Source organism: Sarcophilus harrisii, chromosome 2 (genome assembly GCF_902635505.1).
Source record: "Sarcophilus harrisii chromosome 2, mSarHar1.11, whole genome shotgun sequence".
Lineage (NCBI taxonomy): Eukaryota > Metazoa > Chordata > Mammalia > Dasyuromorphia > Dasyuridae > Sarcophilus > Sarcophilus harrisii.
Genome location: NC_045427.1, coordinates 334436643 through 334457170, shown reverse-complemented (window position 1 = coordinate 334457170; position 20528 = coordinate 334436643). Strand labels below are relative to the sequence as shown.

Here is a 20528-nt window from a genome sequence, read left to right as displayed (position 1 = left end):
GGGAAAAAATGAAAAATGAAAACTTAAATGGATAGGAGCAATTTGGATCTTTTATGTGACATTTAAATAGTTTGAGAGATATTGTTCCTGGATAATTAATCATCTTACTCATCATGCTACTAAATAATAAAAAGGATCAAGAGAACTCTCAATTGTCAACAGCCCCTCATGTAAGCCACTCAACATCTAAATGTGTTTGGAATAATAGGTGCAATGAGTAGTTGGAGAACATGACTATGGTCATTCAGTCTACGACAAAGAGACCTATCTGGTAATGTAAACTACTCTAATTTAGGGCTATCTAGACAAAAAGAGAGTACAAACCACAAGCTGGAATTCATCCTAGATTAAATTCTGTGTAAAGTTTTCTAGTTAGTTAGATTTTGTCTCACCATTCCCACTGCCCTTCAGAAAGATAAACTTTGATCTAATCTCACAATGAAGAAGTCCTGGAGCTCCTCAGTATTAATAATTAGTTATTTAAAAATCATTCTCTCAGTCATGCTAGGGGAAATTAGGAGACATATACCCACATATGCTGTGTGTGTATATGTTTGCTTATGTGTGTGTGAGTACAAATATGTGAATAAATGATACTCACTGAGATTAAATTTGTTTGATTTCTGAAACTTCTGCCTTTATACTGCTTTGTTCAGTTTAGAGATATATTAGTATCAATCTATTGTTTTATAAATTTAGTATTGCATTTATAAAATTTTTGATTATAGGAATTTGCTATAAAAGGAAAAAGAAAGACATAGTGATAGCAATGCCATATATCACAATGGGGAAAAAAACTTCCTTAGTTCTGTTCAATTCCAAACATTATCTGATATATCTGATAACCAAATGTGTGGCTATCAGATATAGTGACATGTGGTCAATAGTGTATCTTTCTTTAGAAAGACTCGGGATTAACCAGGATAGGATTTTTTTCTTTCAGAAAGGAAATAATACAATGGGGAAATAGAGTTAGGTGAAACCTACCTAAATCATGCCTAAATCATCCCCAAAACTTTTCCTAGGCATAGATATTCTCCTTCAGCAGTTCCCAGGCTGTAGCACATATCATTGTTTGCTCTTGATTTTTTGACAGTTCACACAATTATCCCTCTAACCAAAGCTCAAATGAATACTAAATCAGAGTCCCAGGAATTTTTACCTTAAATAACAAAATTTTCCTAATCACAGATTAAGGGTTGAATATCTTTCTTGCTATTTTCCTGCCAGTTAACATTTCATTTATCCCTTATAAAAACTACCCATATTCTGAGGTTTCAGGCATTTAGCAAATATCTGGTATTTGACTCATCATTAAAATGTTGAGGTTGCAACCATTCTATATACTTTTATAATAGCCAAGAATTCTTAAATGAAAATTTGCCAGTTTGATAAACGTTTTATCTGCTTTATAACAAAATAGGCCTCATTAAATATTTTCTAGTTTTAAAATATCTATTTTTAATCACATTCTTTTAAAAGCCCAATTCATGTGTAATAGCATCCAAATTTAAAAATTGTTTGATCTAACAGTATTACTGTTAAATGGTTTTACAATTTTTACAATATAATAAGATTTATACATATAGTAACAATAACATAAACAATAAACTTTAGATGATATCAACAACCATTCCAAATTATTCCATATTAAAATCATTGATTTTATTACCTTTGAAATTTTAAAACTACTTGATCAGTTTTATAATTAAATCCAATTAAAAATTACAATTAGGATTCGATTAAAGAAATAAAAATAATACAGTACTTAGATTATGCCAGGCACTATGTTAAGCACTTTTTAATTATTATATTGCTTCAGCTGTCTCAAGAACCCTGGGAGGTGGGTACCATTATTATTTTTCTCTTTACAGATCAGAAAACTGGGGCAAACGGTGATAAGATAACTTACCTAATAAATTTTTGCAACTAGAACTGAGAAGGATGGACTCATTGAAGTCAGAGGTTGGCTCGAATCCCATTTCATACTGCCATGCTAGGTACTATCAGGGACACTAGCAGCTTCCCAGGCAGCAGTGAAACAGTGCTTGTAAAGGGATGGGCCTGAACTGGAGACACTGAATGCGCATTAGAGGACATGGCAAAGGATACTGTCTACTGAATGGCAATTTCAGGGTCTAGGGGAACTGGTGCCAGGATCTTGGCAATAGTGGTAGTTCCTAATGACAAGGCAAAGTGGATGTTAGCTATGAGGCCTGACACCTTGACATCTGTGGATTTATAGTCAGGCACTTCTAATATTGGGATGAGTTTTGAGGCTTCTTCAATGAGAAGGCAGTAGTAGCCACTGCTCCAAGGCATTGGGCCATCCTAAGGAAACTGAGTTCAGTTTCTTTGAGAAGTAGGTCTGGGATCAGGTCCCGTAGCCTGAGTTAAGACCCCCAGAGCCTGGCTCTGCCTTTACAGAGTGAAAGGCTTTTCTAAATTAGGAAGAGCCAGGGCAGGGACAGAAGTCAGTTTGGCTTTCAGGGTCTTAAAAGCCTTGACCTGATCAGAACCCAAGTCAAGGGGAAAGTTGTCAGGGCCCTGAATAGGGGTTAGGTTATGGACCAAATATTTGACAGCCTGTCAGGCAATGTGGGCTCTGGATAAGGAAACCCAATAACCCTAAGAGGCCAGAAAATTGAATTTTTATGGTTGCATCTAGTGAAGTCTCTCAGGTAGGACTTCAAATCAAAATATCATCCACAAACTGGATGAGATTGCTGTGAAGCAGCTTCAAATCCCTTAAATCTTTAACCAATGCTAAAAGTTTGTGCTTAAGAAATTTCTCAATCAGGGGTTGCAGTCCCTGCCCAGACTCTGCCTTTATTGGATATTGCCATTTATGGGGTAATACACTGGTGTCTTGCAGCCTGACTAAAGCTGGGGTGGCGTGAGTGGCTTGCCCAGGGATTCCTTAGTCCCAGAAAGAGGAATCGATTTTCTCCTAGATTTCAGAGGGAATATGGGAAGGCTTTGAAACAAGCACAAAAAAAGATTGCCTGGAGATCTGAGAAGAGAAAATTAGGTCCCCAGTTTCACCATTAAATTACACCCAAATAGGGGGGCAGGATAGGAAGAAATAGTAACAAAGGAGGGTTTAAATAAAAGGTCACTAAACTGGCAAGGCAGAGGGAAGGTCTCCAAACAACTCTTAAATTTCCCTTCAAATCCCATTATCCTATGGGGGGAAGGACGAGTGAGACTACAATATTGACATGAGACAGAAAGAAAGGCCCCCATATCAAAAAGAAATTTAATGGTCTTACCAGTCACATCCCTGGTCCCAATGTTGTGGTGGAGCAAAGGGAAGATCAATCCCCAAACTCCAGCTGAAGGCCAGGCCATTGGTGGGGCAGCTTGTCTTCTGTGGGCAGTCTCTCTTCCAGTGCCCCTCCTGGTTGCACTTGGGGAAAGGGCCAGGAGGTTTACAATTGTGAGCCCAATGACCCTTTCCATTACACCTGACGCACGAACTCCTGTGGTTTATAGATATGGCAGCAGCTAAAATTTGGGACTGTTCTCTATTGTTTTAACTCTGTGGTCTTCCTCCTCTGCTGCTGTTTGGTCCCTATTATTAAAGACTTTAAAAGCTGTTTCTAGCATCTGAGAAGTTTAAGAGTCCAGTGCTGGTTTCTGCAACTTCTTCCATATATCTGGGGCAGATTGTTTAATATCGACATCTCCCCAGGAAAGATCCTTAATCTGGAAGAGATTTGACATTGAAAAAGACGTTTGTACCCTGAATATCCCTCCCCAAGAGACTGCTGCTTCTCTCAGAAGGCAGAGGTTAGAAGGGATGGCTGAAATCAGGATCCTGAGGAGGAGAAAAAGAGGTCCCACTCCTTATATGAGAAGGACTGAGGAGTGGGGGATGGGCAGCTTCAGAATCTGGTTCAGGAGGTGAGGGGGAATGAATTGAAGAAATATTGTTGGAACCAAAGTCCTGTCTTTGATAAGGGGAGTGGTTCTGGAAGGGATTCACAGATCTCCTGATAAGAACTGTATTGGAGTGCAGGGGACGAATCCTGTGTCCCTAGAGGAGTGGAAAGGAGAGGGTCATCCAAAAGATCAGTATCTATTTTCAATTTCTCTGCAGTAAATTTTACCAGCAGCATCTTGCAGTGTTGTCTTAATTTAGGATCTTGAGACAAGACCATGAAGGCTTGGACATAGGGAACTTCAGTCCACTTGTCTTCGGCAAAACAAATCAAGAAGCTGGATAGTGCTGTAGTTAATTGAGCCATTAATGGGCCATTTTTCCTGGTTCCCCAAAATATATTGAGGCCAGGCAGTGTAGCAAAAGAAAATGAGTTTCTTAGTTTTGAAATCTTTCAAGCCAAATTTGTCTCTGTTTTTGAAGAGACAGCCTAAAGGAGAATCCTTAGGAATAGAGACAGAGGTGGATTGATCCACTTTTGCCACAAGTCTTAGATCTTCAAATTGTATAGCATCCCGACGTCTCAGGCATCCTTGAGAGAGAGAGAGAGGTGACAGAAGTTCCATGGTTAAGGGTATGTCTGCTAAAAGATGCAGGAATTCTGAGTCTAGGCGTCCCTAGTCAAGGAAGTCTGCTGAGTCTAGAGCTCCCAACAGCCCCAAATCTTCCCGAGTGTTTGAGTTGTCCTTTGCTATGGAACAGAGACTACAGAGGCAAAAGGAGGCTTTCCAGGAGGTCAGGAGGATGTAAAATTTTAGGGATCTCTGGAGAGCGCCAACAAATGTTGAGGGATGAAGATACCATCCTCCTAATGGGAGTCCCCAGGCTGGTGTCACAGGTTTTGCTGCAAAAACCTCTGCAAATGAGGTGGGTTTTTTTTTGGCAAAAATGGGTTTATTTCACTGAGAAACTATTTCCCTCAGTGGGCCACTTCCAGATTAGGAAGATAGCAAAGGATGGGATATACAGCCTTGATTATATTTAAGTTTTTATGGTTTAAGGCTTAGGGATTAAGGGCTAATTTCCAAATCAATAAGGGTAATGATTGTTTCCCAGACCAGAGTTGTTCCCAGATGAATTGGAGGTGGGAATTTCCCATGGGAACCAGATAGGAAGGTGGAGATGGGTTGAGATTTAGGTGAGGATCATTTTTAGAAATTTCCCCAGGCCAGGTAGCCTACCTTCCACAAAGATCAGGGGGACACAGAATCTTATTACATCAACATTAACCACAGACTCTACCAGCTGAACATTACAATGGACATCTACAAAGAATCATTAAAGATAATAATCACATAGATGCATCACTTCAGAGTGTTTTCTCAGTCAAAAAACAAAACTACCTTATAATTTTTCTACTTTTTCTATTAAAATTTTCTATAAATTTTAAATAAATAAATAAATTTAAAGTGTATATTTGATACCTTCATTTAAGAAAATTCTTTTTATTATTTTTCCCTAGCAATTTATATTTTCCCTACATAAAATTTTTTTAAACATTTGTGTTTTAAAACTTTTGAGTTCCAGATTCTTTCCCTTCCTTCCTCCATACCTTCTCCTCCATTGAAAATGCAGGTAATTAAATATAGGTAATATATATGTAATCATGCAAAACATTTCTGTAACAGTGTTGAAAGAAAATATAGATTAATAACAACAAAAAAGTCCTCAGTAAATAAAGTAAGAACAAAAAAGTATGTTTGAATCTGCATTCAGATACCATCAGTTCCTTCTCTGGGTATGGATAGCATTTTTTCATTGAAGTTCTTTTGAGTTTTATTTGAGAATAGTTATATCATTCAGTTACTTTGTACACAATATATTTTACTTTGCATCAGCTCAGGGAAGTCTCCATGTTTTTCTGAGAACATCCTGCTCATCATTTCTAATTGCACAATAGTATTCTATCATAATTACATGCAACAATTTACTTACCCCAATTGAGCATTCCCTCAATTTCCAGTTAATTACCCCCCAGGAAAGAGTGGCTATAAATCCTTTTTTTTTTTTTTTTAACATATAATTCTCTTTTCTTTCTTTCTTTTTTTAAGAATCTCTTTTGGAATACAGACCTAGCAGTGGTATTGCTAAATCAAAGGATAAGTAACCCTTTGGGCATAGTTCCAAATTGCTCTTTAAAATGGTTGAATCAGTTCACAATTCCACCAACATTTGTCATTGTCTCACAACTCCTCCAACATTTGGGATTTCTTTTTTCTGCCCTATTAGCCAATCTAATTTGTTACATGATAGAACTTCAGAATTATTTTTCAGTTGCATTATTCCAATCAAGAGTAAGAGCTCTTTTTCATAGGCTATAGATATCTATGATTACTTCAATTAAAAACTGTTCTTATCTTTTTATCATTTATCAGTTGGGAAATGGCACTTATTTTTTATAAATGTGATTCAGTGCTCTATATGTTTCATAAAGGAGACCTTTATCTGAGAAAATTCTTTTTTTCCAGAATTACTCATTATTTCCCCCATTTATTCAACTCTCTCTTATTTCATTTAGTCCCTCAAAAGTATTTTCTTCTGAACACTCCCTCCTTCAATATGTCAACTCACCCATCCCTTTCCCCTTCTATTAACCTATTAGGTAAGATAGATTTCTATACCCAATTGAGTGTGTGTGTTACTCACCTTTTGAGTCACTTCAGATGAGAGTAAGGTTCAATCATTTCCCTTTATCTCTCTTTTTGTTCCCTCCTCTGGAAAATCTCCTTCATGTGTGATAATTTACCCCATTCTACTTCTTTCTTTGTTCTTCTCTCAGTACATTCCTCTCTCTCCCCTTAATTTTATTTTTTTAGATATTGCACCCTCACATTCAAATAAAACCCATACCCTCTGTCTATGAGGTCTAGACAAAAGGGTCTAGAAACCCTTTTTCTAACTACTGTAATGATCAGAAAATTCTTACAAATTACAAGTATCACCTTCTGTAGGAATATAAATAGTCCAACCTTATGATTTCCCTTTCCAGGTTAATTTTTTAATACTTCTCCCAAACTTGTCAAGTCAAATTTTTTATTCAGCTCCTTTCATTAAGAATTCCTGAAAAATCTTGTATTTCATTCCATTTCCCCCCAAAGGGGAATGAATATGCAGTTTTGCTGCATAGGTGATTCTTGGTTGTAATCCTAGCTCTTCGAACCACTGGAATATCATATTCCAAGCTCTATTTTTTCTTGACATAGAAGGTGCTAAATTTTAAGTTCCAGACTAGCTCCATGGAGGCCTCAGAATCAGCTAGAGTCAGGATAAACAGAAATCCTTGGTCTTTAGGGTGAGAAGTGAAGGGGATAAACAAAACTGTCACAAACGCTCCACCAACCTCCCTTCTCATTGTCCTCCTCCAAAATCACTCTGGTTTGTCTCACTCCACCCTTAATCCCTCCTACAATTCTCCTAACCCCAAGCATTGAGCTAGCTATGAGAAGAGAAATTCCAAACATTCTAATAGAGTTATTGTCCAATAGGTAATTAGCCTTAAGTGCTTGGTTGTCTGATTCAAGTGTACCTATTCAGAGTTTCAGCCCTTTACATCTCCCGCTTTCTTTTGTTTTAGAACACAGGTGGTCACACCATCCCTGACTTCCAAGGGAGGTGAGAACTCCAAAAAGGAGGTGATCGTGCTCCCCCCTGACTTCTCAGGAACAGAGGTGAAAGCACTAAAAAGGAGATGATCACTCCCTACCTGACTTCTCAAGAAGAGAGATGAAAAACAACAAAGGGAAGTGGGAAGTCAAGCCAGATATCATTAGCAGGTTTCTGGGCTGAAGGGTCTTGCTAGAAACAGGTATGCACAAAGTTATCAGCATGGGAGATATTACACAAGCACATAGCACTGAAGCACAGACTATTAGTGATGGCTCTTCTCACAGCCAGTGCAGGCTCAATGTGGTGTAACAAATATGAATTGTACATGCAAGTAGTATAACAAACAATAGAAATCAACATTGTGTTGTAAAAGATTTCCTATAAGTCCTAGAAGGAGGATATGTAAACAACAATCAAACATATTCCTCCTTCAGCAGCCAAGAGATAGTCCAAAACCAATCTATTGTCTATTGACTTCACATGTCAGGGAATCCAATGATGTCTCAAGTTTTTGAAGTCCTGCAACAGTTTTTTTTTATGTGTTAGGGAATCCAATGATTCCTACAGGTTTTGAATTCCTGCAACAGTCTTATCATGTCTCAGAGAATTCAATAATTACTGAGAGTTTCCCAGTCCTACAACAATCTTATGTCTCAGAGAATCCAATGGTTCCTGAGGGTTTTGAAGTCCTACAACAATCTTTTCTTATCTCAGGGATTCCAATGATTCTTGAGAGTTTTGAAGTCCAACAATTTCTAATGTCCATAGTCAATTGCCATAACTGCCATTCTCTTTCAGTAGTGGGCACAATCAGCGATGGAACCACCCGATGTTTCTTGGGTCTTTTCCTTTGTTTCAAGGGTCTGCTCTATCTCTCTCTCTCTGATAGACAAGGCGAATGTGGCTCATTGCCACCCATCTGATTCCTTCTCCATCTGTAGAGATACAAGCAAACCCTCTCCCCCAAGCAGTTAATCTAACTGGTCCCTTCCATTCACCACTTTCTGGATCTCTCCACATCACCTAGCAATTATCTAAAGATAGTGGACCTGCTCGTACTGGACACTGCCCTTCCAGTGGGTTATAAAACCTGTCTGCTGGAGCCAGTGCATCTTTGTCAAAAATCAAAAAGTTAATAGTATAAAGAGACAGATTTAGAAGTTCTCTAGAGTTACCTGTAGCTCCCCTTTTGTTTTTGGAGGAGTGTCTTAATGTCTCTGTTTCTCTTCTCTACTATTGCCTGACCTTGAGGATTAAAAGGTATTCCAGTGGTGTGTAAAATCTTATACTGTGCACAAAAGTGTGCAAAATGTTTAGAAGTATATGCAGTTCCATTATCTGTTTTTATTTCTTGTGGCACACCCATAATTGCAAATGCTTGTATAAGGAATTCAGTGACCACTCGGGCTGTTTCTTTTGCTGCTGGTATTGCAAAAGTGAATCCTGAAAAGATGTCTACCACAATGTGGATAAAAGATTTATAATGGGTCACATCCATTTGCCAAATTTCATTGGGTCTCAAACCCTGAGGATTCTTCCCTGGAGGGAGTGTGGAGCATGGAAAGGAAGGCAAGCTGTACAGGCTTTTACTATGCTCCTATTATTCCTCTCTTGTTATTCCAAATTGTAAAGTAAAGCTCAAGCAGTCTGATGGTATTTAGAATGAGATTCCTAGGCTTCCTGAAATAAAGGAGTATTAGCCCAACATGGTTAGAAGGCTATCTGCCTTTGAATTACCATCAAAAACAGGGCCTGGAAGTCCACTATGAGAGTAGACATGCAAGATATAAATCTTACCTGGATACTTTCTCACTTGCTCTAGAAGTTCCTTAAAAAGGTGATATATATTGGAAGCTAGAAATTTTATTTGGGCTGTGGCAATTCTTTGTACCACATCTACTGAATAGGCTGAATTAGATATTATATTTATAACTCCTGGATAATAAGAGCTAGAATGATTACATACAATTCATTCTGCAGAGTGAACTGAAAAGGAGTTCTGACTACTCTCTTTATAATTACGTCATGAAAGTATACAGCACAAATATTATGTTTGGATGAATCTGTAAAGATAGTAGGTCCTTTAAGAGGAACTTTAAAAAATAGAATCAATCCATTGCCAATTTTTAATAGTCTGGTTATCTTTAATGGAGACCTGTGTGTAAAATTTGGAGCCGTGGCCAATAAAATTTGCCAATCTGGGATAGTTTTACAGCATACATTAATTTGTGCATTAGTATAAAAGTATATATTTTGTCAGGTCTTATCCATTGTACTGCTCGCTTAATGACCTTTAATAAAATTCTAGCCACAAGCACTGGGTAAGGAGTAAAGCTCTGTTCTGGTTATGCTGGGAGGTTCACCCACTCTATCCCACTATCTCCTTGATGAAGGACCGCTATGGGTGCCTCTTGTGTAGCAAAAATTGATATTTCCAAGGGGTTTTTGAGCGACCCTTTCAACCACATTGGATAAAGCCAGTTCAACTTCTCTCAAAACCTCTTGAGCTTCTTTTGTAAGCTGGCGTGTTGAGTTTAAAGCACTGTCTCCCTGTCTCCCTTTAAAATGTCATATGATGGTTGCAATTGATAGGTAGTTAAGCCTAACACTGGACTCATTCATTGGATATCTATCTCCTCTCAATTTCTGAAAGTCATTTAAGGTGTTTAACTTCTCTATTCTTAAGGAAAGTTTTTGTACTGTGAGCACTTTAGGGTATACTTCATAGCCTAAATATTGAAAAGGAGCATGTCTTTGCATTTTTTCTGAAGCTATGTGCAATTTGTAGTTGATATCACTGCTCTTCCCCTCCTCCCCCCCAGGAAGGGGAAGTTGATGGGGGAAGGTCAAGAGCCTGCTTGGGTGTAGGCGAAGTTGAAGCTGGACTGTGAGAGTGAAAATTACATTCTTTAAGTTCACTTAACTTAAGAGGAGATTTCCATCATCCTCTCCCTTCTCTTCCTCTTTCTCCTCACACTTCTTCATCTGGCTGTTCTTAAAACTTTTTTTTTCTGGACTTGCAGGATTTTTTTAAGGCCAATTGTATTAAGTTATACATATATAATGTTTCCTAAGAAATTGAATCAGGCTCTATATCATTGTAATATTTACATAGTTTGTCTCCTACTAGTTTCTAAATTATCTGCCTCTATTTCTTCTTCCTTGAAGAGCCAAGGGGATGTACATTCTAATGTATCCAAGAGTCCATCAATCTGCTCCCAAGTTACAATTAAACCCTGTCTCTTTATCAGTCTGAGTATGCTTCCTGTAGATCTCCTTTGGGGTGGTGTTGAGGTTGGGAGTGGGGGTGGGGGAAAATTTTTTCCTAATATCTACCCCATTTCAGCTAGAAAATGAGAGTTACTAATGTAACTCTTGACAAAGTAAGTTCCCTGTTTGTCTATTAAAATACTCACCCTATTTCCTGGTCACTGGGACTGCTTCAGTTAAATTAGGGTTCTTGGTCCATGTTGGATGCCAATTGTGAAGTACGAGCTAGCTCCCTGGAGGGCCTCGGGGGTCAGCCAGAGTCAGGATAAATTAAAGTCCTTTGTCTTTAGGGGGAGAAGTGAAGGAGGTTTTTTTTTTTTTTGAGGGGAAGGAGCAGATCTATGTTTTCTTTTGCAGCATGACTTGTATGGAAATATTTTCCATAATGTAACATGGATCTTCTCAATGGAGGCAAGGTGAGAATGAAGGGAGAGAATGTGGAACTCAAAGTTTTTAAAACAAATGTCAAAAAATTATTTTAGCTCTAACTGGTAAAAATAAAAATACTAAATAAAAAAAAATCTAGATTTTTTTTTTATTTTATTTTTTTAATTTTATTTTATTTTTATTTAGTATTTTTATTTTTACCAGTTAGAGGTCTTCCAATTTTTTTCTGGACATGAATTTGTTTGCTTTCTTTAAATTCACAGCTTGTCAAACTTTGATTTTTGTCTGACAATTTTTGCCATAGGTCCATTTAATTATTTTTTTTAAGTAAAGGCATCACACTTAGCCAGTTTAAGAGACTATTAGAGCTTATGTTATCTCAATGTGAGGAAATCTACAAACTGTGGATAGATTGAGACATTAAAACATTCAGGATGTATGGTCATTCACCATGAACTCATGTCTTCTTTCTGTGGATTTTAAAATGATTTGACTGCTCATTCCTTTTTTTTTTTCCTTTTTAACACTGCCCATCTTCTGTAGGCACAGATGGCCAAATATGTTGACTTCCTTGCTTCTAAATTACTCCTATCATTGTCGTTTTCTTAAATTGTTGTTCTTTATTCTCTCCTCATTTGCTATTTCCTTCCCTACTCTTAAGATATTCTTAAGTCTCTTCCTTCCATATAATAAATACTGGTAGATTTTATAATTCTAAGAGAATCTATAATCTTACATTTCTCCTCCATTCCCTACTCCATATTAATTGTACATAAATTTCCAAATCCATGTTAAAAATAATTAATGGACATCATATTTCTAGATATCACATACAAACTTGTCAGACCTATTAGAAGAAGAGAGCAAAATAAAAATAGCAGTAATTCACTTTACCATTTTTGAAAGATATTGCCAAAATGAAAATTATGACATAACTTCAAAATGTCTGATCAAAGCAAAAATTGTAGTTAGAAGTAGGAAAATAAGGTTCAGCTATTAAGGAGTCACCACATGTCCATAGAAGATTTGATAACTATTATTATAAAAATCAGTACATTGTGGAATATATATGAGAGGCAAAAGCAAAGGTTCACAACCAAAAATAAGTTACTCAGCAAAATATTATAATCATACAGGGGAAAAATGGATTTTTAATAGAAAAGAATCACGTATGCCTAATGAAAAGACCAGTACTAGTAGAAATTTTGAACTACTGATATTGACAGCAAGATTGAACTGAAAAGATAAGCATGTGTAATACTGAAGGGACTTTGTGATATTAAATAAATATATTCTAATATGGAAAGAAGTGTTAGGATTCTTACAAAGTAATGTCAGTTGTCTAATTTTAGCATTGTGCTTAGCTGTTCTCTAGTTCAGAGTTCACACCTTTCACATCTTTAAGAGTTCACACATTAGTTCACACATTAGAGTTAGAGATTCATAAGTCAGGATTCAGTCAGGAGATTCACAAGTTCAGTGGAGGAGATTCACAAGTCACAGCTCGCTCCCACAATCCCATTCTCGGAGGAGGAGTCAATCTTCGAGTTCACACCTCTTAAAGATCATATAAAAGGACAAGCCTCAGCCAAGAGTCAGTGGAGGAGATTGAGAAAGCAGGAACTGGAGATTCGGAAGAAGAGAGGCTGAAGCTGGAAGAGGCAAAAGGATTAGCAACAGGAGCTCTTAGAACCAAGGAGAGAGATAAGCCTCTAAGAAAACTAACCAGGCTATTTTGAAGGAGACAATAAAGGATTTGGATTTTAACTCCCTAGTTACATTTGAGGTGATTATTACTCTGAACTGAAACTAAGGCTGCCTCTAGAAGCTCCCCAAGAAATCTGCTCCTGGAGAACTATTATATTTTAGAAAAGAAGAACATTACACAGAAGAATTCTAGTATCTTCTAAAATCAGAGAGTGAGTCAAATTATGCAAAGGGTTAACATGAAGTTTTATTTTGGGATAATTTTAGGTGAGAGCTGAAAAAATCCAAGAGGACCAAATGGCAGAGATATAGAGAATTCCAGCTAGTCAAAACACATGGAGATGGAATCTCTTGTGAAAGGAGCAAAAAGGAGGTCGGTGTCACTGTATTGCTGAATATGTGGAAGAAAGGAACATAGGATGAAATAAGAAATTTTTTCCAAGAAGTGGCCATGGCTATGAAAGATTTAAAAGACAAATCGGATTTTATATTTTATCCTGGAGGTAATTTATGGAATAATGTGGAATTTGATGGCGATGGTTAGACTTGTGCTTTTGAAAGATAATTCTGATAATTGAATTTAGAACAGATTGTAGTGAAGAGAGTATTGAGGAAGGGCAACCATCAAACTAGGATAATAATCCTGATGATGCCTACTTCAGTGTAGTTGCAGCAGTTGAGCAGAGAGTTTAAAAAATAGATGATGAAAGCAGAAATATAAGACATAGCTACTGACTAAATGTGGGGAGAAGGTGGGTATGAGAGTGAGGCACTGAAAATGACAACTAGTTAGTGGGAAAAGTTGCTTTCTCCAGGGATAGAGGAAAAAACAACATATACCATAAATAGAAATGGATCAGTTTCACTTCACACCAGTTTCTGGATGTAGAAATTCTGTATTCTGTGCATCATGAGCTCTCATGAGGACAACTTTTACTGGCCTTACTGGCATGTTACTTCCTGGCAGGGAAAATTTCTGTCTAGTCTCATATTATTTTTCCTCACTGTGTCTCTTGCACAGTAATACACAGCTGTGTCCTGAGTACTAAGAGAATTCATCTGTAGATGTAACATGCTGTTGCCATCATCTCTGGAGATGGTGAATCGACCTTTCACAGAGTCTGCATAGTATGTACTGCTTCCACCCTTGCTAATGCTTGCAACCCATTCTAGTCCCTTTCCTGGAGCCTGGCGAACCCAAGCCATCCAATAGTTACTGAAGGTAAATCCAGAAGTTTTGCAGGAGAGACGCAGAGAACCCCCAGGCTGAATCACATCTCCCCCAGATTCCAACAGCTGCACATCACACTGGACACCTGCAATAATAGAAATATTTCATTAAAGTCAATAATCACTTTAATTAACCTATTCAAATTGTTCTTCCCTCTCCATAAAACCCACCTTGGAAAAGAGTCAGAAAAAAAATACAATTCAGCCTCAATTTCATGGTGTGTTTCTAGGTTAGTCCTCTGCACAGGACAAACAGCTTGAGCTTGTGCTCCAGAGATACAGGGCACTGCTTTTCATTCCAGTAGGGAGGGACCCAATTTGCATGTCTTATTCTATTCAAAATGGGGAAAGTCTTCCTCCCAGTAAGAAGTCTGTTTCCTGAACTTCAGAGCCAAAAGTCTCTTAGATCTGGACCTAAAACTCTGGGGAACATTGCTGACACTGACACTCCCAGAGCAGATGGTTATGACTTAATGTTAATCAGCCCACATTATTTCAACAATTGGATCGCGTGTGTTCTGTTACTAATAAATTTCTAATCAATCTTAGTCACATTTCTATTTGTCAAAGCTCCTCAACCATCCTCTATTTCCAACGATCAACAGATTCAATCTGTTTTATGAATCATTTTTTTCTTGTGGTCTATCGTCCTGATCTTTGCATCTCTATTGCTTTTTGAGTCTGCTTTATGTTTCATTTTATATTGGATAACATTTCATCTAAATAATTCAGCCACAGTCTCACTTATACTCCCTCACTGCAATGATCACAGCAACTCATATTCTTTATTTCACTCTTCTAAAGTCACAGCACATGTTAAAAAAAATTTCAAGTCTCCTCCAATAAATACCTTGTCCTCAGAGGGACATATCCTATTTGATGGGATAGAGAAACTTTGTCCTCTCTGACACTAATCTGATAGTCTAATTTATGAAACAAGTATGACTTAGATCTCTATGACATGAATTTCATAATTCAAATATTATTCTCATTAACCTGATGCACATTTAATTGATACTCAGGAACTTTTTTTTCCATTCTCAAGAAAGTAGAACTTTTTTTTCTTTTTTTTTTTTTATTATTCCTGTAAAGGGATTTTAAATTTCTGGACTTTATGCATTTAGAGATCTAGATGTAGAGGTGTTTCATAGATCATTATTATTTTCAGGGTCTCAAGTCACTGGGGGTAAAAAATTCATCAATTCCTCTTTTGGCCAACTTAATAACTATGGAATCTTCATCATAAAGGAAGGAGTTTCTGAGGTACTACTACATAACTCACAGATTGGCTAAGATGGTTGGGAAAAATAATGATAAATGTTTGAGGGAATGAAGGAAAACTGGGACCCTAATATATCATTGTGAACTGATCTAATCTTTCCAGAGAACAATTTGGAATTATGCCCAAAGGATGAGCATACCTTTTGATCCAGCAGTGTCTCTATTGGATCTGTATGCCAAAGAAATCATAAAAGTAGAAAAAGGACCCATATGTGCAAAAATGTTGATAGCAGCCTTTTTTGTAGTGGCAAGGAACTGGAATCTGAGTATAGATGCCCATCAGTTGGTGAATGTCTGAATAAGTCATAGTATATGAATATAATGGAATATTATTGTTCTATAAAAAATGATCTGCAGGATCATTTTAGAAAGGCCTTCTTGCACAAACTAATTCTATTTTTGGAAAAGTGTGCCTCATGTTTATTAGTGAAACATTCACTTGACAACTTTTTGGTTTTGCTTTGAAATACTTGTGTCAACTGGTTTGGACCCATGACATGAACTCAGAAACTACCTAGATTTGTTGAACCTATCCTAGCTGTAAAAATGATTGGAAGGAGCAGGCTAAGAGAGGAGTGCTATATTAGAAATGATATCCCAGAAAAATTCTTTAAATTTACTTCAATAGGAATTTATTCCTATACCTTCAATTATTATTTCAATAAAGAATTTCTATCAAGAGAAATTTATATCAAAATCTGATCAGACATTCTTAGTCATGTGATCAGAAAGATAGAGAAGACAGAGGAATTTCTATCATCTCTAGTTCTCTCCACTATTCCAGTAGTGCTCAGATGTTTTCATATAAAGCACAATGCATGAAAAGTAAAATTGATTTCATTTATCAACAACATCTAAACACTAAGAACTCTAACAAGGCACCAAACTGATGACCTAATAGGAGAGAAGACTTACTATGCTAATCCCTAACAAGCTCACTCAAGACTCTCTCTCATATAATGTCAACAATGATACTGTATGAAGATGGAATTCTTCACTGGAATTCACTGATGGAAGTGGATTTCTTTGACAAAGAGACCTAATTCAGTTTAATTGATCAATGATGGACAGAAGCAGCTACACCCAAAGAAAAAACACTGGGAAATGAATGTAAACTTTTTGCATTTTTGTTTTTCTTCCCAGGTTATTTTTACCTTCTGAATCCAATTCTCCCTGTGCAACAAAAAAACTGTTTGGATCTGCACACATACATTGTATCTAGGATATACTACGACATATTCAACATATATAGGACTGCTTGCCATCTAGGGGAGGGAGTGGAGGGTGGGAGGGAAAAATTGGAAGAGAAGTGAGTGCAAGGGATAATGTTGTAAAAAAATTATCCTGGCATGGGTTCTTTCAATAAAAAGTTACTATAATAATAATAAAAAAAAAAGACTGTCTCTCATACCAACAAGTCATCACAAAATTCACTTCTTCCCACTCCAGACTGTGTAGTAGAGATCAAGAAAATCAGATTTTTGCTCCTTGCAATAGGGCAGCATAGTGTCCTACAGCAGCACTTATCTAGAAAATTAAGGAATAGAGCAAAATGTTGTAGAAAGCTAGAATGTATATGGCTCCATCGGGTCTGAAAGAAAAGGTCCTGTCATCCACCTGAAGCCATTTTTTTCCCTTCAGATTTTGCATAGGCTGAGACTAAGGTCACTGAAACTTGAAGTGGCTGAGTTTTGAGTCATTACAGAATCTACCATCAATGTGGAAGGAATTGGAAGGTAAGAGGTATGTGAATACAATGGGAGTAGGAAAAATTGAATCTTTGATAGTAAAGATCTCAATAAGAAGAAAATTCAAAGACCTTGAAGATAAGCAAATAAACCAACAAGGTAGATAAGAAAAGATAACCTTTATAATAGCTCAACATTTTACACATTAAACACTTAAAATAAGACAAAGGAAAATTCATAATTCATGATGTAACAGAAGACCCCATAGATTCCCAAGCTCTCTTGAGAAGTGAAAGCATGGAACCACAGCAGAATGTTTCTTAATGAGGCATGAAATAAATAAGAGTTATGAAAGTTCAATTTAACCCTGGCATGGGTTATGTCAATAAAAAGTTATTATAATAAAAAAAAAAGAAAGTTCAATGTATTTCTTGCATAACAGACGAAATTGGCATCATTGAAAAACTTAGATCTAATGGGGCAAATCATATCAATGATTAAAAGAAAGAATAAGTCTTGGGGAATCTCAGTATACAGAAGTGAAGAACTGTGTGAAAAAAAGAACAAAATCAATAACATTAAAGAAATATGATCACTATAGAAGTAACATATTTTTCTCAGTCCAGATGCAAAAAGATGACCTTAAGGAGTATAATTCACCAGAAACCTTGACAAGTCAAAAAATATGAAAATCAAAATGAAATAAATAAATAAGAGAAGTCTACACCATAAAACATACTTCCTCTATGAAGACCATAGCTTGGATAAGTATAATCCATTAATATCCAAGGTGATAATCATTAATTATCTTGTGCTCCATCAAATGCTATTATATTGATTCTTTTAAAAAATAGTCAGCATTGGTCCAGTAGATTTTGGATGGAAAATATATGAGAAACACCAGTCAAAAAATCTCTGAAATTTAGCAGAGATGACAGAAATTGAAAAAAGTTTCTGCTTTAGGGCCTATGGAAAGATAAACATATGTACATTGTCGGTGGAGCAAAGAATATGTGGAATTATCAAATAAAATGACTAGAATGACCATTGGGGTAGCTAGGTAACTGAGGAAAAACAGGTAATCTTTCAAATCAGGAAGAAGTGGAAGGGTCAATAAGTTGTGCCACTTAAATATTAGAGAATAACACAAGAAACAATATACATGATGAATACAAAAAAATATAAGAAGTTTACAGAGTGATAAGCATAATCAAGAAAAACACATGCTATAAAATGTAAAAGAAAGAACAATAAACATAAAACAATCAGAAAAAAGTATCAAAAACAGGCATTTTCCCAAGGAAGACTTCCTCATACCAAAGTTTTGAAGAAGTAAAAGGTTGATTAATATTGTATATTGTATACATATTTTCAGAGATCTTTTCTATCTTGATTCTTAATTAGTTTCTTTTTATTTTCTTTAAAATATTATTTATTATGTCTGGTAATTTCATAAGTTGGAAAGAAAGAGATATTGGAAGAAATTCTAAAGATAAACATAGTAATTTAAGTTTGTTTTCTTTAAAAAAGAGGAAGAGAAAAAATGTGGTCATTTACTCCCTCAATATCTCTTCCGTGTGTTAGATATGAGATAAAAATTATTCTTGTGCATTCTCTTAAAGCACTGGAGAAAGTTTCTATCAGTGAATGCACTAATTCATATATATCATTCAGAGACCTGATTTACCTTGTTTTGAGATCAATAAAGACTTTAATTCTGTTTTTGTTGCTTTTGCTCTGATTGACTAAAGTGCAATGGTTTTATTTTTTGACAAGTAATCTGGATTCTTAGAAAACTGATTTTTTATTACTGTCATTAAAAGTAATGGAATGGTTTTTTCTGTTTAAGTAAGCATAAGAATTTACCCAGGTATGTATTGTATTAGAGTCTGTCTTCAGAAATTGTATCACACTTAACAGCAAGTATATATTTGCTAATTATATGTTTATTTCCCTCATTGTGTCTCTCTTTTTAATCTAATTTTTTTTACCTGCTCCAGAAGAGCTGAACTTTCATAACTGCAAGGGGACTGAATTAACCAATAATGTGACCATAAATTCTCTTATGTGTTTCTTTTTGTAAGTGTTATGTGTTTAACAAGTTAAGGAATTCCAATATCTATACGACTTTCTCTAGACACAAATAGCATGAAAGAAAATTTATGTTAAGGGGAAAAGCCCCTAGACTTTAATATGATTTTGTTGTTTTGGAATACGTATGTCTATGATTTTGAGAATATATTTATTTTCTTTTTATGAATGTGTGAACAAAATTGGAGCACTTTTTTTCTATTTTATCTGTACTTTTGTATATATGACAAATTACATTGGAATTTTATCAGAGCAAATTTTTTATCCAAATCTAATTCTAATAAAAAAAACTTATCTATACCTAGTTGTTCTGAAGCATTAAAAAAAAACCAATTATTTTTTAAAGCTTTTTATTCCCAAAGCATATGCAGGGATAATTTTTCAACATCGATCCTTGCAAAACCTTGTGCTCCAAATTTTCCCCCATTGCTCTCACCCTCTTCTTTAGATGGCAAGTAATCAATATATGTTAAACATGCTAAAATATATATGTTAAAAACAGTATATGTATATATATGTGTGTGTGTGTATGTGTGTATATATATATATTTGTACAATTATCATGCTGCATAAGAAAAATCAGATCAAAAAGGAAAAAAAGTGAGAAAGAAAACAAAATGCAAGCAAATAACAACAAAAAGAGTGCCAATGCTATGTGGTGATCTACCCTTAGTTCCCACAGTCTTCTCTCTGGGTGTAAATGGTTATCTTCATCATAAAATCATTTGAACTGTTCTTAATTATGTTTCATGTACTGCTGAGAAAAACGTATATTGCTTTCTGTCTCCATTCAATTTTCTTCAAAGGTCTAAAATACCTAACTTTTCTCAAATTCAATCTACCTCCTTAACTTCTTTCTTGATTATTTTGTAGTTTGATTTATCTATTCCTGACAGAGCAAGGTTGAGATCCCCTACTAATACAGTTTTGCTGTTTAATTCTTGCAGCTCTCTTAACTTCTCCTCTAGGGATTTGGATGCTATACCACTTGGTGCATATATGTTTAATATTGCTATTACTTCATTCTCTATGGTACCCTTTAGCAAGATGTAGTTTTCTTCCTTATTTCTTTTAATTAGATCTATTTTTGCTTTTGTTTGATCTGAGATGAGAATCATTAATTAGCTCTGCTTTTTTTTTTAACTTTAGCTAAAGCATAATAGATTCTGCTCCAGCCTTTTACCTTTCCTCTGAATGTATCACTCTGCTTTAAATGTATTTCTTGTAAATAACAAATTATAGGATTCTGGCTTTTAATCCAGTCTGCTATCTACTTCCATTTTAAGGATGAGTTCATCCCATTCACATTCATAGTTAAAATGAAT

At 35.9% G+C, this 20528-nt stretch overlaps 1 gene segment (V, D, J or C); it reads right to left on the bottom strand.

Annotated features, from left to right (window-relative positions):
* Positions 1–13117: 13117 nt before the first annotated feature.
* On the bottom strand, positions 13118–14444 carry LOC100935568. The segment is given in 2 exon segments: positions 13118–14229; positions 14315–14444. Coding segments are annotated over 2 exon segments (420 nt in total).
* Positions 14445–20528: the final 6084 nt, after the last annotated feature.